Source organism: Antennarius striatus, chromosome 2 (assembly GCF_040054535.1).
Source record: "Antennarius striatus isolate MH-2024 chromosome 2, ASM4005453v1, whole genome shotgun sequence".
In the NCBI taxonomy this organism is placed as follows: Eukaryota; Metazoa; Chordata; class Actinopteri; order Lophiiformes; family Antennariidae; genus Antennarius; species Antennarius striatus.
In genome coordinates, this window is record NC_090777.1 from 22,269,926 (window position 1) to 22,285,000 (window position 15,075).

The 15,075-nt window shown below is 44.7% G+C and overlaps 1 protein-coding gene across 2 annotated transcripts in view; it reads right to left on the bottom strand.

Moving 5' to 3' along the window:
• Window positions 1-15,075, bottom strand: part of plxna3 (plexin A3) — a 56,920-nt gene that overhangs the window by 5,007 nt on the left and 36,838 nt on the right. Inside the window, exons 10-37 of one of the 2 annotated variants that reach the window (XM_068327657.1) lie at window positions 14,924-15,075; window positions 14,721-14,820; window positions 14,358-14,472; window positions 11,939-12,139; window positions 10,144-10,240; window positions 9,706-9,896; window positions 9,015-9,163; window positions 8,806-8,926; window positions 7,038-7,174; window positions 6,790-6,960; window positions 6,613-6,706; window positions 6,232-6,351; window positions 5,918-6,037; window positions 5,595-5,738; window positions 4,631-4,865; window positions 4,383-4,525; window positions 3,551-3,706; window positions 3,328-3,428; window positions 2,936-3,002; window positions 2,703-2,849; window positions 2,468-2,627; window positions 1,884-1,987; window positions 1,612-1,708; window positions 1,455-1,532; window positions 1,141-1,253; window positions 785-954; window positions 491-703; window positions 8-158 (exon numbers count right to left, since the gene is read on the bottom strand). The exon at window positions 14,924-15,075 is cut by the window's right edge and continues 5 nt beyond it. In XM_068327657.1, coding sequence (XP_068183758.1) covers window positions 8-158; window positions 491-703; window positions 785-954; window positions 1,141-1,253; window positions 1,455-1,532; window positions 1,612-1,708; window positions 1,884-1,987; window positions 2,468-2,627; window positions 2,703-2,849; window positions 2,936-3,002; window positions 3,328-3,428; window positions 3,551-3,706; window positions 4,383-4,525; window positions 4,631-4,865; window positions 5,595-5,738; window positions 5,918-6,037; window positions 6,232-6,351; window positions 6,613-6,706; window positions 6,790-6,960; window positions 7,038-7,174; window positions 8,806-8,926; window positions 9,015-9,163; window positions 9,706-9,896; window positions 10,144-10,240; window positions 11,939-12,139; window positions 14,358-14,472; window positions 14,721-14,820; window positions 14,924-15,075 — 3,847 coding nt within the window. Of the gene's footprint in view, window positions 1-7; window positions 159-490; window positions 704-784; window positions 955-1,140; window positions 1,254-1,454; window positions 1,533-1,611; window positions 1,709-1,883; window positions 1,988-2,467; window positions 2,850-2,935; window positions 3,003-3,327; window positions 3,429-3,550; window positions 3,707-4,382; window positions 4,526-4,630; window positions 4,866-5,594; window positions 5,739-5,917; window positions 6,038-6,231; window positions 6,352-6,612; window positions 6,707-6,789; window positions 6,961-7,037; window positions 7,175-8,805; window positions 8,927-9,014; window positions 9,164-9,705; window positions 9,897-10,143; window positions 10,241-11,938; window positions 12,140-14,357; window positions 14,473-14,720; window positions 14,821-14,923 lie in introns of both variants that reach the window. The other variant, XM_068327649.1, reaches the window with a different exon arrangement.

The window sequence follows — 15,075 nt, forward strand, 5'->3', positions numbered from 1 at the left end:
TTCCTACCTCTTCCTTGTACTTGTTTATGTAGAAGTAAAGCTCGCTGAGCGCACTCAGTGTGTTGAACTCATTGCCATGGAGACGGGACTGTTCCACTAGGTAGGCGTCCATGTCCTGATCGCTGATGCTGGGCATCTTGGCAATATCCCTGTAGTATCTGGACGACACATACAAGAGCTAAAGCACCGGTTTAAAGGTAATTTACCACAGTAACGAACAAGAACTGTCATTATTTTTATTTAAAACACAGATATAAAAGCTAATTAGCCATTAACACAAATAAATATGATTTATGTCAATGTACAACTATCTAACGACATCTCTTATTGATGGAATTTATTTATTTAATTGTTAGGACGTTGGCTACGTCACCGTGCTTGTCGTGTAGCTGTGAATTAACTGATTAACACGTTAGCGTCCTCTTTACCCAGCTCTAGCAGTTGTGAATTATAAACCAGTGGATTATTGATTAGTTAGCATGTCAGCTACCTCTCCACCCAGCTCTTGTAGTTGGGGATGTCTTTAGCGTAGAGCAGCTTGTTGGACGGAGAGTCTTTGCCGAGCCGGTGTTCAGACGTCGAGCAGGAGTCCATGAAGGTCTGAGCGACGACTGACAGACAGGCGTCGGTGATGCTGCTCTTATGGATGTCGAACACAAACTGAGGATTCTTAATGACGTTCACCCAGAACCTGAGAGGAAGGCTGAAGAGGGACAGGAAGTACCTGTTAGCTCTTTAAATGTTGTGTCATTAGCTTCCTCCCTGGTGTTTGGTCTGTTCTTACCAGTTGCTCTTCCAGGTGTGTCGGACATCTGGGTCACTGATCTGCCGTTTGTCAGCCTGCTCGTCCAGGAAGTCAAACATGTATTTGATAGCCAATGGGAGAGCAGAGCCCCGGTGGGCAGTGCTAAACACAGTCTCAAACAGGTCATCCACAAATTTCTGCAGCGTCCCCTGGTGGATGGGAGGACCAGAGCACAGGATGAAACACATTAGCACCCACAATTCAAATAGCATCAGACATTCTGACTGCATAATGAATTAAAACTGCAGTTTAACATTAAGTCCCCCACTTTGGGCCAGACTGATTTGGTTTTCTTAACGATGTCGCCCACCCCTTTCATTATGGTGTGTTGTTACCTTGGTAGCCAGCAGTCTGGTCAGGTAGATCTCAGAGACCATCTTGCTGCCTCGGTCTCCTTCTCTCTGATCACTGTGTTCATGATTCTTCACCAGGTGCCACAGTTTAGTTCCTGCAACGACCGACACATACATGTACAACACAGAACACACAAAACTGCGGGTACTACTTCTCAGTTACTAGTTACTGTGCATAACTAACTGGTACTCTGAGTTCTAACCATCTAACTATTGTTTGTTGGCTTTAAATGCCGGAGCACACCTGTCTGAAAGCAGCTAGCTGAGGTTAACATGCTAGCTAATGATGCTGGTACCTGTCTCCTGGTCCGGGGTGATCATCGGCGCTCTGGATCTCAAGCTGTCAGGACTGCTGGAGGTTCGAAGCAACGATTCTGGAGACACAAAGAGAGTCATTCTGGGAGAATGTGTGTGTGTGTGTTGTGTGTGTATGTGTGCGTGCGTGCATGTTACCATATCTGCTCAGTGATCTGGTGAAAGTGAAGGAGTTGGCGATGTTGTAGACAGAAACCTGCTTCTGGACCAATGCCACCAGGGAGCCGTCTGTTACCTAGCAACACACCAGTCAATCAGCCAATCAGCTGACTAATTATCCATTCAATCGATCGTATCACATCCACAGTTTAGATTGACTCCACATTCAGTGCAGGAACTGATAAGAAACCAGGACTCACCAAGTTGAGACCAGTGTGTGTGTGAGCGTGTGTGTGAGTGTGTGTATGTACCTGGTAGTGTGCCAGCGTGTTCAACCTCTTCCAGTCGCTTTCTATCTTGGTGGTGACGTCTTCATCCTGCAGGATGATCCTGGTCAGTCGGCCCTGACGCCACTCTGATGACAGCAAAAAGCCGTTAGCTTGCTTGGTTAGCACCAAGGAGATGCTAAGCTACGTTAGCCACACGCTCAGATGCTCCTGCTGCCCTCAGGGTGACTTTATTTGTTAAGCATTGTTCATTAGCATGATACTGTTAGCCTTTAGCTCATAGCATGATGAGTCTATGTACAGTATTGCAGAGCAGCTAGCATGATTGAGGAATCATCGCTGTTTTTATCCTTTTCGGGTAAACACCGTAGAAATGTGGATTAAATGCTGCTGCATCCTGTGTGTGGTTGTGGGGTTGGACCCTATCCCAGCTAATTTTGGGTGGGAAGCGGGGTTCACCCCGGGCAAGTCACCAGGTCATCACAACACCTAATCGCTGCAGTCAGGTTAATCATCTCTATGGACACTTCTACTTGTAAATGTTATTTTTGAACACATTTATTCCACATTAATTTTATTCCACTTATAAACCATGATGATGATGTTACCAAGGTCCATGTCGTCGGCCTGGGGTCTCTGGGAGAATGGGATTCCTTTATAAACGGCGTCCAGCAGCTTGTCTTTGACCTGAGTCACCGTGTCACAGTTAAGCACCTTCACCGGTACCTCCGTCCCGGCCTCGCCCTCCGGAGGTATACACATCAGCGTCTGAGAGTGAGAGATGGGTGTGTGAGGTCTAATACACTGTGTGTGTTTGTGTGTGTGTGTATGTGTGTGTGTTACCAGCTGCTTGTAGTCGATCTGCTGTCGGATGAGTTTGTCTTCGCTCAGAGAATAGCGAGCTTCTCCTGTGATGGCGTCGATGGGACCTTTCTCCATCTGCTGCTTGATGGCGCAGTAGAGCATGAAGAGAGGCTCACCTGCACATTCCTGACAGACAGGTAGAGAAGCATCAGCAGGATGTCACCTTCACAACCTCAAATATCAAAGTAAAAGATGAAGAAGTAAATGTTTACCTTCAGGAATCGATGCAACAGGAAGGTGAACCAGTTCGTCAGCATCTTTTCAGCCACTGATTCTGTCCTGAACACACAACAGGTCAAAGGTCAGAGGTCAGAGATAAGGCTGGTTACATTAATTAACATCTGACGTTTGAAGATGATTGGATTAACAACTTCCTGTTTACTTCCCGTCTTTGATATTTCCCTCCACTACGTTCAGCACAATCTTGAAAATTGATGTTTTAAACAAGCTAACTTGATGCATGCAGGTAAAACTAGTTGTGAGGATGCTACCCAACCATTTTGCTCTGCCCACGCCCCAGGCCCACATTCATGCCCTCCAGAATGTTGTCCTGAGCTTCAGAACATGTTTAGGTCTCATTGCGTCCTTGCTCTCATCCTCTTACCTCCTCAGCAGCAGTTTGGGATGGTTCCTGTTCTCCAGGTTCTTCTCAATCAGATCAGCCAGCAGCTGTTTCAGCACCACGGTAGCATACTCCATACGACCCTGGACAGAGGAACCATAAAAAAACGCTGATGCAACCTGACCAATCAACCAGTCATCAGCTACTGGTCAGTTATTAGCAGGTGATGGTGCCCACAGACCATCTGAAGGCCACTAGAAGGTACCTGAAGAGCAGCCATCAGCAGCGAGGCCACGTTCCCTCGGTCTCTCATGGAGAACGACCTCTGAGCCTCCAGAGTGTGGATGAAGGTCAGCAGGAACATCTTGTTGTTCAACAGCTGACTGAACAGACGCAGAGCTTTCTCCACGTTAGCTGGAGACTGAAACAGTGGAGTGTTATAAAGTGTTATAGCCAGTAATAACCTGTTATAGAGCACTACAAAGCATTACACTCTGTAATAGTCTGTTGTACAGTATGATATACCCAGTATTAGAGTATGGAGTGTTATAGAGCATTATAGTTGGTAGTAACCTGTTGTAAAGGATTATAGTCAGTTACAGTCTACTATAGAGAGGTATAGAGTGTTACAGTTAGCAACCATCTGTAATAGAGTGTTATAAAGTCTTATAGAGGATTATAGAACTTTATAATTAGTACTAGACTGTTATCAAGTATTATGAAGTGTTATATTTTTTTATAGAGCGCCATAGAGTGTTCTAGTTAGTAACAGCTATTTATAAAGTGTTATTTAATTTTAATTTTTTTTTATAGAGGGTTATAGAGGGTTATAATTAGTAATAGACTGATTTCAAGTATTATGAAGTATTATAGAGGGTTACAGTCTGTTGTAAGGTGTTACAGTCAGTTACAGCCTGTCTTTTGGAAAGACTTACATTTGTTCATAATAAAAGCTAAAAAAGTATTTTTTTTACTACCAATTAATGTCAACAAAGCGAACAAAACAAAATGAATAAAAAATGAAAATGAAAAAATGATAGGAAATCCATCAGCATGAGGTGTTACAACCCTGTGTTCATGTTTTTAGGGGTACGCACATCCAGCTCTTTGAGAACCGGGTGTTCTTCTATCCCGGGGAACATGACTCTCATGGTGTAGTTGCGATACTCCAGGAAGGGGATCTTCACTCCGTCCATGTCGTTGGTCAGTTCCTGGATGTCCGTCTGCAGCTCAGCGAAGGCTGAAAGGATGACGGGGGATTTACATGGTGACATTTTGTTTAAGGAACTTCCTTAGAATAAACCTGCTCCTCTGTCATTGGCTGTTCCTTCATGTCTTCACATACCTTCCTTGCACTCTAGCGCCACCCGGCTCTCCAGGTTGTCCATCTGCAGCTGGAGGCGTTTCAGCGTCCGGTCGGCATCTCGTGTTTTCCTCTTGTAGGCGATTAACACGGCAATGATGGCGATGAGCAGCACGCCGCCGCCCGCTCCGATACCGATGATGGCAGGCAACGTGAGGGCGCTGTCAGAGTAGATATGGAGCATACCCGGAGAGTACTCCAGACCGCCCACGAGGATCTGCAGACAGAACATCACATTAGCATCAAGGCTGTGCTGGAGTAATATAAGAAACTTGTTCTCCATGTAAGTTTAAAAGTAAAAAATATTTTGTCACCATGGATAAAATCTGCCGTATAGTCATACTAATGCTGTAATATAATTCTGATTTATTTCTTCAAAGAGCATTTTCCTGAGGATGACAGGAAATAAACCAACAGGCCACACCCCCAGGAAACCTGACGTTTCTTCATCAGAACGAGACGGAAGTCTGTTTCTTTTTTCTTTCTCTCTTTCCTGTTTTGTTTATTAATTATCTTTGCTCCGTATTAATGTTTTATTAAAACCTCTAACAGGCTCTAAATATTGATTATAAAACAGATGAAAGCTCGTTTGAACAAACTGATAAATAAATGATGAAGATGAGCTGATGATGATGAAGGGATGAGACAGTGAAAGCACTAACATGACATTCGTTATTGATCTGAAGTCAATCGTTTTAATAATGTATCAATGGTGTTTGGTAGCACTCGTTGGTTCGACTTTGAACATGTGTGACATCACTAATTACCCATGATTCCCTGAAGCGTCGCCTAATGATTTTCACCTTTATAAAGACCCCCTGCCCTCTTCTTCCTCTCTCATTTCTCCTTCTCCTCCTCTTCCATCCTTCTCTGCTCCTCTTCTCTACCTTAACAACTCGAAATCATCTTAGTGACAGATAACCAACCAATCACAGGTGGTGCTCACCAGGACTCGCTGTTCTCCAGTCAGATCCGGCGAATCACAGAGTAGCTGATTCTCTGACACGGTCAGCAGGCAGGGAGACTCTCCAATCAGGACGGTGTAGTTCAGGCGGTTATTCCCGGGAGCTGGAGGAATCAGGTTTTTACCCTGAAACCAAACCAGAAGGTAGAAATACTCTGTTAGAAGTAATCTGAAAAGTAATCCACTAAATGTAGTGGAGTAAAATTATCGAGAAAAGATTTACTCTAAACAGGGCTCCAGGGCTCTAAACTACAACCTTACAGGACTTAAAATCAGTTCTTCTTCACTTCCTGTGCTTTTCTTACCTTCAGGATGATGGGTGACCCCGGTTTGACCTCCAGGATCCCAGAATTCCCCAGGGGGTCAAATGTGGGGTTGGGGTAGTGGGTGAAGGGGGTGGAGTTCATGACCAGCAGAGAGGACACCTGTGGAGACAAACAACAACCATTAAAACTTCAAGAACTATAAGGACCATTAAAATCACCACAACCATCAGAACCATTAAAACCATCAGAACCATTAAAATCATCAGAACCATTTGAACAATTAGAAACTCTAGAACTCTTCCTCTGGATGCTGCTGCCTCCTGACATGAAAGTCGTCGTTTGTTTTTTTTTACCTGGTCAAAGATGAAGCCAAACTCGTCAGGACGCAGCGCCCCCTCTGGCGGGTTGGGTTTACTGTAGATCAGCCCAGGAGCCAAACACGTCATGGTGCTGTCGTTCACCACGGTACAAAACTGAAGAGAGTTAAAGGAGTGTTAAAAACGTCTGCAGGTTTCTGTCATGTTCTGGTTCTCTGAAGCTACCTCCCACCACTTCATCCTTGTACCTGGTGCTCTCTAGGTACAACGATGATCTGGTGACCTGTCCCACCCAAAAACAGCTGGGATAGCCCCCCACTCTCCGTGATCCAACACCCCCAGAACACACCTGAAAATATCCACTCAGGTCAATGCTAACGCGCTAACCGGTTACAAAAAACAGCAGGATTTCCTCACATTGTTGGTCTCCACGCCACCGTACTTGGCTCTGACTTTGGGCTCCTGGATGGTGAACAGGTTTGTTCCAGTCACTGTGATAACCGTGCTGCCACTAGACACGAGTACACACACATATACACAGATTAGAGATCAATGCTCTGATGCATTGGGGATTAATCCTGGGGGTCCCTTTACTTGAGAATGGTCCAGTTGGGCTCGATGCTAGTGATGGTCGGGTCCTCTGTGTAGATGTATTTCACATCTGGGTTCATCACCTCAGCCCTGTCAATCATCAGATGGATAGAGGCGGGGCCAGAGCCCGACAAGGAGGCGGGAGTTATGCAAACAATTTCCCGATTGGTCCGTCTGTGAGAGAAGGGCGTGGTTAGTGATGTTATATCACAGTGATTGTAACCGATCGGAGGGAACGGGTTCAAACTGACTTGACAAACAGACAGTCCTCCTTCTCGATGTAAACACTGACGCTGCTGCCGGCGGCGAGATGGCGACCCGTCACCGTTAGTCTGGTCCCACCGGAGACCGGACCCCTCTCAGGATGGACTCGAGCAAAGCTGGGGCTCTGGGGGAGGAAGAGGAGGAGGAGGAAAAGGAAGAGGAGACATTTATTATTGCTTTACTGCTTACACACAAATTATTACTGTAATCCTACAACAGTGGTACTTCTACTTACGAATGTCTCTACATACGAAATTTTCTTGTTACGAAAGAAATTTCAGGATACGAAAGGTAAAAATACAGCATGGGCTGCTACTCGCAGCTCACGAAGGTTCCCGAACACAACATTCTTACATCTGCTCTGCCATTGGCTCTTACCTAGCATCTTCCTGGCTTCCCATTGCCTAAGAGGGACCTCGGTGTGTAACTAGATAGGTGTCTATGCAGCGTCCTCGTCATTCGGCCCTCGACCCATGCGGTGTTCTGATAGTTTTACGTAAATATATTAACTTTTTGAGTATTCACTATGGGCCCCAAGGAAGTGACGGAGAAAAGAGGAAAAGAAAAGACGAAAAAAAAAGAGGTTTTTTGTCCATACAAACAAAGCAAGAGATCATAGAAAAGCATGAAAAAGGGATGCGTTTGGTTGATCTCACCAAAGACTATGGCTGTAATGCATCTACAATCGACATGTTATTAAAACAAAAGGAAGTTTAAGGAGTTTAAGGCATAGTGTGGGGGTTGGAGAGGTTCAAAAGGAGGACTGGAATTCACTCTGTTGTTCGGTATGGTGAGACAGGAGCGCATGAACCAAAGGGGGAAAAAAACAATGAGGACAGCAGTTAAAAGGTAAATGACCGTCATTTTTATTCTTTACTCTATTCTTTGTTTTTTACATTATGCACACAACTGTCATTTATTGTGTAATCATCTAATTGTAACATGTATTTGTTACATGTTTTGATGCATTTTTATGCTTTATAAAACATTTACGTCTGAATTTTGGGGGACTTGGAACGGATTAGGGCGTTTGCATGGAAAACACGTCTCTACTTACGTAATTTTCTACTCACAAAATTTCTTCCAGAACCAATTAATTTCGTAAGTAGAGGTACCACTAATAATATTATTATTACTGCTTCTACTCTTATTACTGCTACTAATAATAATAACAACATTACTACTACTACATTACTACTACTACTCTTACTACGGTACCTACTAGTACTATTATGACTAATATTACTACTATTGTTACTATTACTACTAGTATTACTAGTCCTAAAATAACCACTGCTACTACTACTATCCCTACTACTGTTAACATTACAACTAGTGTCGCTATTACTACTATTACTACAAATATTACTATTACCACTAATACCACTACAGCTACTACTCCCCCTCCTGCTCCTCCTCCTCTTCCTCCTAATACTACTACTACTGGTACTATTAAAACTACTATTACTACTACTACTACTGGTACTATTACTACTATTACTATTACTACTACTATTACTAATACTACTACTACTACTACTACTAATACTCCTACTTCTCCTACTCCTACTACTATTACTACTACTACTACTACTACTACTACTCCTACTTCTCCTACTTATACTACTATTACTACTACTACTAATACTCCTACTACTCCTACTCCTACTACAATTACCACTACTACTAATATAATTACTACTACTCCTCCTCCTAATACTACAGTTAGTTCTTTTTCACATTTCTCGTCCTCACCACGAAGGAGTAGGTTTGTGTGGACAGTGTTCGATACTCGGCGCTGCAGACTCCGATGCAGAGCTCGACGGGACCTCCTGGGGAGTGAGGAAGGAGAGCCTCGTCCATGTCGCACACGATCCTGCGTGTCACACAGATGGTCACACCTCTGACATCACACGGCCACAGCTCAATGCTACCGTCATGGAAACGCGCTAACACACACTGACCTCTCAGCGCTGATGTACAGTGAAGGAACGGGGTTACAGCGGACTCCGGCCACCTGAACGTGAGTGATCTCCTTCACCTGCAGGCCGAGGTTCTCCCCCTCAATGGTCACCTGTGTCCCCCCCTCCCTAGGCCCAGTCAGGGGGTCAATCTGTAGGGGATGAGATCAATTACAAGCTATCAATGGATTGAAACAGGCTGGATAAGACAGACCTGCATCCACTGAAGTATGACAAAATACAAGTGTTAGCTGTGTAAGTAACATCAATGCTAACTAACTAAACTAGCAGGATGAACAAAACATAAAACTCAGGTAAATCTGAGCATCACACATTCACTGTACAAGTACAAACAACTATGTTTCACCACAGAAGCCAGCACTATTTTCCACTTAGCTAGCAGTGAAAGCTTCCATGTCATGTATTTACGTTAGCTCTGTGAGAGCGTCCACGTATGTTTTAATAACACTTCTTTGTTTATACCTGACACATGATGCAGATCATAAGATATAGCTGCAAGTTATACGTTGCAGCTATAACTTGGTTTTGCTAATGCAGTTATGCTACTACGATTACAGCCAAAGGTCCAATGGTAAACATGATTTTAGCCAGTGCTACTATATGACTTCAGCTGATGCTAATGCAGTGAATGGGATCTGTTGTGAGCTATGAGGTTTCGGGTTCACTTCCCCACCTTGGTGATGCGCGGGTGGCTGCAGCGTAGATTGTGCCGACCGTGGTGCATCCAGTTCTGTTCGGGCGACGGACAGTGTTGCCGCAGGAGACACTTCCTGGTTTCGGTGCACCAGCCACATTCAAACGCTGAAGGAGCTTTGAGGCACTGACCACAGCTGGAGCGCTGAGCCTCGCACTTATAAAGCAACGCTAACAAAGAGCCAAGAAGAGTTGGCACAGTTAGGAAACAGGTAATCACGCAAAGCTAAAAAACTAGCGCTGGTGCTAAGGGGTACACATTGAACCATCAATATTAGCTGTGGTAATGTTGGCTCAGCAGAGGCTTTGCTTTCATTAGTACGAAATCCTGCATTGAGACAGCCTTTATTTTCACCACATGAAGGAAGAGATCCCAGTGGGAGACTCTTTCCACCGGTGATGAAGGAGATGTTTTTACCTTTCATCGTTGGAGGCTTGTCGATGAAGAAGTCTCCGTCCCACACGATGGAGAAATCCACCGGCAGATCGCCAGACTCGTCCCCTTCGTACCAGTACTACAGAGACGCGGAGAGGGTAATTTAAATGTTTGGACTCTTCAATTAGAAAAATTCAATTCCGTGATAATTATGATCCTGTAGGAGGGAGAAATTTTAATTAAAGGCCGATAATTAACAGAGGTGTTAAACAGTATTTGGGGACTTATAAGTGACTCTGGGTGGAAAGCATATTTAAACAGCACACAAAAATGTTGGACTTTTTTTTTTTTTGCACCCTTTAGGTGCTTTGAGATGCTGCACCAATCAGAGCCCTTCATTGTGAGTCGCTGCTGCAACTCCTAAGATCAATTACTGCACATGTGCAGAATGTGTGATGCAGACGTAGAGCCCACCGCACTATCAAACCCAAACCACCAGCAGACACACAGCAGATCTGTTTCTAACGGTGAGCATAAGCCAGGCTTAACACACACACACACAGACACACACACATACACACACACACACACACACACACACACACACACACACACACACACCAGACATCAGAGGGAAGGTCAGAATGGGATCTGACTTCACTACTGGAAGCAACCTTTAAAACCTTGGCTCGCTTCACTCTGTGGGACCTGACAGTGACCTCATAACGACCTGATGACATCATGGTGGCAGCAACAGCTTCAGCTGCGTTTGAATCGAATCACATGTGATCTGAGCGTCACATGACCTGTGCTCTGCTGATAACAACATGTTTCACTTGTGCATGAACTCCTCAGACCGCCGCTCAGAGGCGGTTCCTTTTTGAACTTTATTAAAAACTAAGATGTAGTTGGAAACTTCACTAAAGCACCTCCTCCATCCACCTCTGCTCAACCCCTCCACCCCCCAAGCATCCCTCCCACAACCAAACCGACTAAAACCACATTAAACTGTAAATCTTGGTTCTGTCTGTAGACAGAAACTGACTCTGTGCTTTCATTTTGATGAATGAAGAGTCTGGATGAGGAATTTTAAGATCGCAGGAATACTGCGTGTGTGTGTGTGTGTGTGTGTGCTGTTGTGCTAAATAGACAATTTCCTCTGGGAATAGTAACTTAATCAAACACAGACACACACACACACTGACCATCTGTATGTGTGGCTCACCGACAGGAAGACAGATGAAGGACAGGAAATGAGTACGAGCAGACGGACAACAGTTGGTGTGTGTGTGTGTGTGTGTGTGTGTGTGTGTGTGTGTGTGTGTGTGTGTGTGTGTGTGTGTGTGTGTGTGGCGAGTGTCATCCCAGCACAGGACAAAAATCACTCAGTAGCGTGTTTCCGACATATTTGAATCCCACTCAGACACATCAATACCAGCTGTGCACCTGTAACCTGACCTTTAACCCCGCAGGTCACACTACTGAGGTCGGCATGACAACCAGAAAGATGGGGGGCATCAAGGTGAGGAGGTGGGAGGTGTAGTTCAATTGAAGATGTCATCCATTTGGTAATAAAATGGAAAAACTGTGTGAGTGTGTGTGTGTGTGTGTGTGTGTGTGTGTGTGTGTGTGTGTGTGTGTGTGTGTGTGTAAACATTAGCTCACTCAAAGCAAACTATGCTAACGGCTATGACCGCTGTATCACATGTAATGTAGTAATCCCATTACTAACACCACTACTGTACTCACCATAATAAAAACTACAACTAAGCTAAAATAAACTACAATCAAATCCATCATCCCACCAGTGCATGCTGGGTAATGCAGTGTTTCTCACCGAGGTGTTCTGACACTGGATGCAGGAGGAGTTGAAGCGGACAGCAGGGATGCGTTGAACCTTTCCCTGGATGCTGAACACACACTCGTAGTTCTTCTGGCCGGACTGAGGCTGGGGGAGGTTCCGGGCTCGAAGCGTGATGGGGCGGACCATCCCCGCCGGGACCAGGATGTCAGAGGTGGGCAGGATCTGAGGACAGCCCTGGAGTGAAAGAGAGTGAGCGATAAACCGGAGGCCTAACCGTCATCCCTGAGGGACACCTTAAACCTTCCTTCAGCATATACATGTAGAGTAGTATATATACCATTTCTGTATTAAATCAAGAAATTCAGTCGTTTTCTGAAAGATCCACCAGAAAAATGAATAAATAAATGAATTAAACATGAGCTAACCTGCCAGATTAGCTGTTACCACGTCTAAAGAAAACAAGGTAGAGGAGAATTTTCTGTTCTCAATAGTGTCATGATGACCAGACACATTTCATCTGCTGCTAATATGAATTATTGATTAGTGTAGCTTCAAATGTAGCATCAGACATCGTTAATAAATCCCTGCTGGTAATGTTTAAAAAAAAATCTGTCAATCAGATCCAGACACATAACTAAAAAAAAAAAAGTATGTTTATGAAAAGGGAAGGCAGTCAGTCAGAGCCTGTGGTCACGGGAGTGTTGAGCGCTGGACCACACACACACATACACACACACACACACACACACACACACACACACACACACACACACACACACACACACACACACACACACACACACACACACACACACACACACACACACACACACACACACACACACACACACACCCACACACTGCCTGGCTCTCAGTGGGGTGAATCCTTTATTAATGAGTGTCACCACGGTAATTAATTGTATTGTGATTGACAGAAAGACCAGCAGCTCCACAGGAAGTGGACCAGAGCGCAGCAGCAACTGGTATGTGACTGGTGTGTGTTTGGTGTGTGGTTGCTGTGTGTTTGGTGTGTGGTTGCTGTGTGACCAGTGGTCTACTGTGATTTCAGCTGTTTTTTTAGGAGACTTTTATTCTGAAAGAGACTTCCTCCCCTCAGAATCTTTTTTCTCCCTCTTGCCACTCCCTCCCTCCTCTCTTTAGTCAGCCTAATTGCCTGGTAATTAACATTAATTGCTCTGATTGGATGCTTTTGTGTCAGTTAAGTGTCTATTCATCTTCTATTAACCAATTAGCCAATCAGAGGTTGTTACTGTCACCCTGTAATGACACCGAGGGCCAATCAATGAGACAGCGGCTACTGCCTGATGTCTCTGTGAAGGAGATAACAAGAGCGCCTCGGCTCGTTGGACTGAGATGTAATCTATTACTCTGGTGTACTCGTACTGATAGATACACCACCAGGGAGTCGTTTCAGAATCAGCTGCTGAAAAAAAACCTTTTTAAATGTGAAAAATGAGCAGAATATTAATTCAAACTGGTCCCTGAACACACCAGTGAGGACACTTTTAAAACTGTGTGGCCTTCAGTGACATCAGGTCAGCCAAGCTGTTCCAGCCACCAACACATTCCAAACAACAGAGTTGTTTGGAATGTGTTGATGAAGACGACGCATGTCCTTCGCTGCCGACCTGAAGCTTTACCGCTGTTTGCTGAACCGTGTAATGATGGAGAGAAGCTGGTCTGACCTCCACCTCCTCCTCTCACATCGTCACGTTCAAACACTTCAACACAAACTGGAGCTAAACGGCCCAAAGTAAAGACAAATAAATCAGGGCTGGGCTATGAAGCGAATAAAATCTTTTATCAAATTAATCACAGGTTTCTGGAGCGTGTCTGTGTATGTGTGTGTGTGTGTGTGTGTGTGTGTGTGTGTGTGTGTGTGTTTGTTCTAACAGTAGAATCAATGTCTGTAATTCTGTATTACAATCCATCATAGTTAATTAAACACCCATGAAGAATAATAAATATCATTTTGTTGATCCTTTACTTCTGGTCTAATCGTTAGGACAGGTGTTTAATTCTAGCAGTGGCTCAAAAGAGGGGGGGCCCCGAGGGGCCCCAGAAAGCAGACAAGGAATTAATTTTCCTATGATGTCTTCAGGAACTATTTTGTTCTCTAATGTCTCTGGGTTTGGGTTCTAATGGAGGGCGATTTAAGTCCCTGGCTGAAATAGTTAATATTAACTGAAATGTTATTATTATTATTACCATTATAATACCATTATTGAGAGTTCAAAAACACAGCCCCACAATATGCTGGCGCTGCATCCAGGGTGTACCCTGCCTCTCACCTGTAGCCAGTTGAGATAGACTGTCGTGACCCGCAAGGTGGACAAGTGATTGAACACAAGACGATTACGGTTATCTGGTCTACACAGAAGTGGGTGGATGTTTTAAAACACCTGAACATGAGACGAGTTTAAAGGTTTACCTCCATGTTGCTGACTCGTCCCTCCTGGAAGGAGCAGTCTTGCAGGTTGTTGGTGCAAACGTGACGATATTTACACCAATGACAAGGAAATGCGCTACTGACACAGGAAGTACACCTGAGAGAGAACGACAGGTGACAGGTTACATACGACAGGTGACGAGTGAGGCGTTCAGTGTCTCTACATCCAAAACAGGGGGATCAATCCAGTGTTCATGTTTCAAACCAAACATCAATCAGAATCTAACGGTAGGAATTCACGCAAAACATTTTCCCACACAGCGGATACTGATTGGCCTGTCAATTTGATCTTCTGATCTAATTGGTCCATTCAGGATGGAACAGGTGAGCAGGTGTCAGACTTACGAGTTGAGCACAGAGCAGTTGTAGTAGATGAAGTCGGTGGTGATGAACTGATGACCCGTTTCTATGGACCGAAGGCTGAGCTGGACGACCCGCTTCTCTCCTGAAACCAACGTGTGACATCACTACCAACACTTAGAGGTGTGTGTGTGTGTGTGTGTGTGTGTGTGTGTGTGTGTGTGTGTGTGTGTGTGTGTGTGTCTTACCGTAGGACTGTTTGTGTGTTGGCAGCTCTCTCAGTGATGGTGACATACACATCACATGATCTTTAGCCAGAACTTCCCCTGGTGTTTCACTCAGCTCCTCAAACACACAGGACACGCCCCCCGACAGCGCCGGGACGTTCTGCACTCGAATG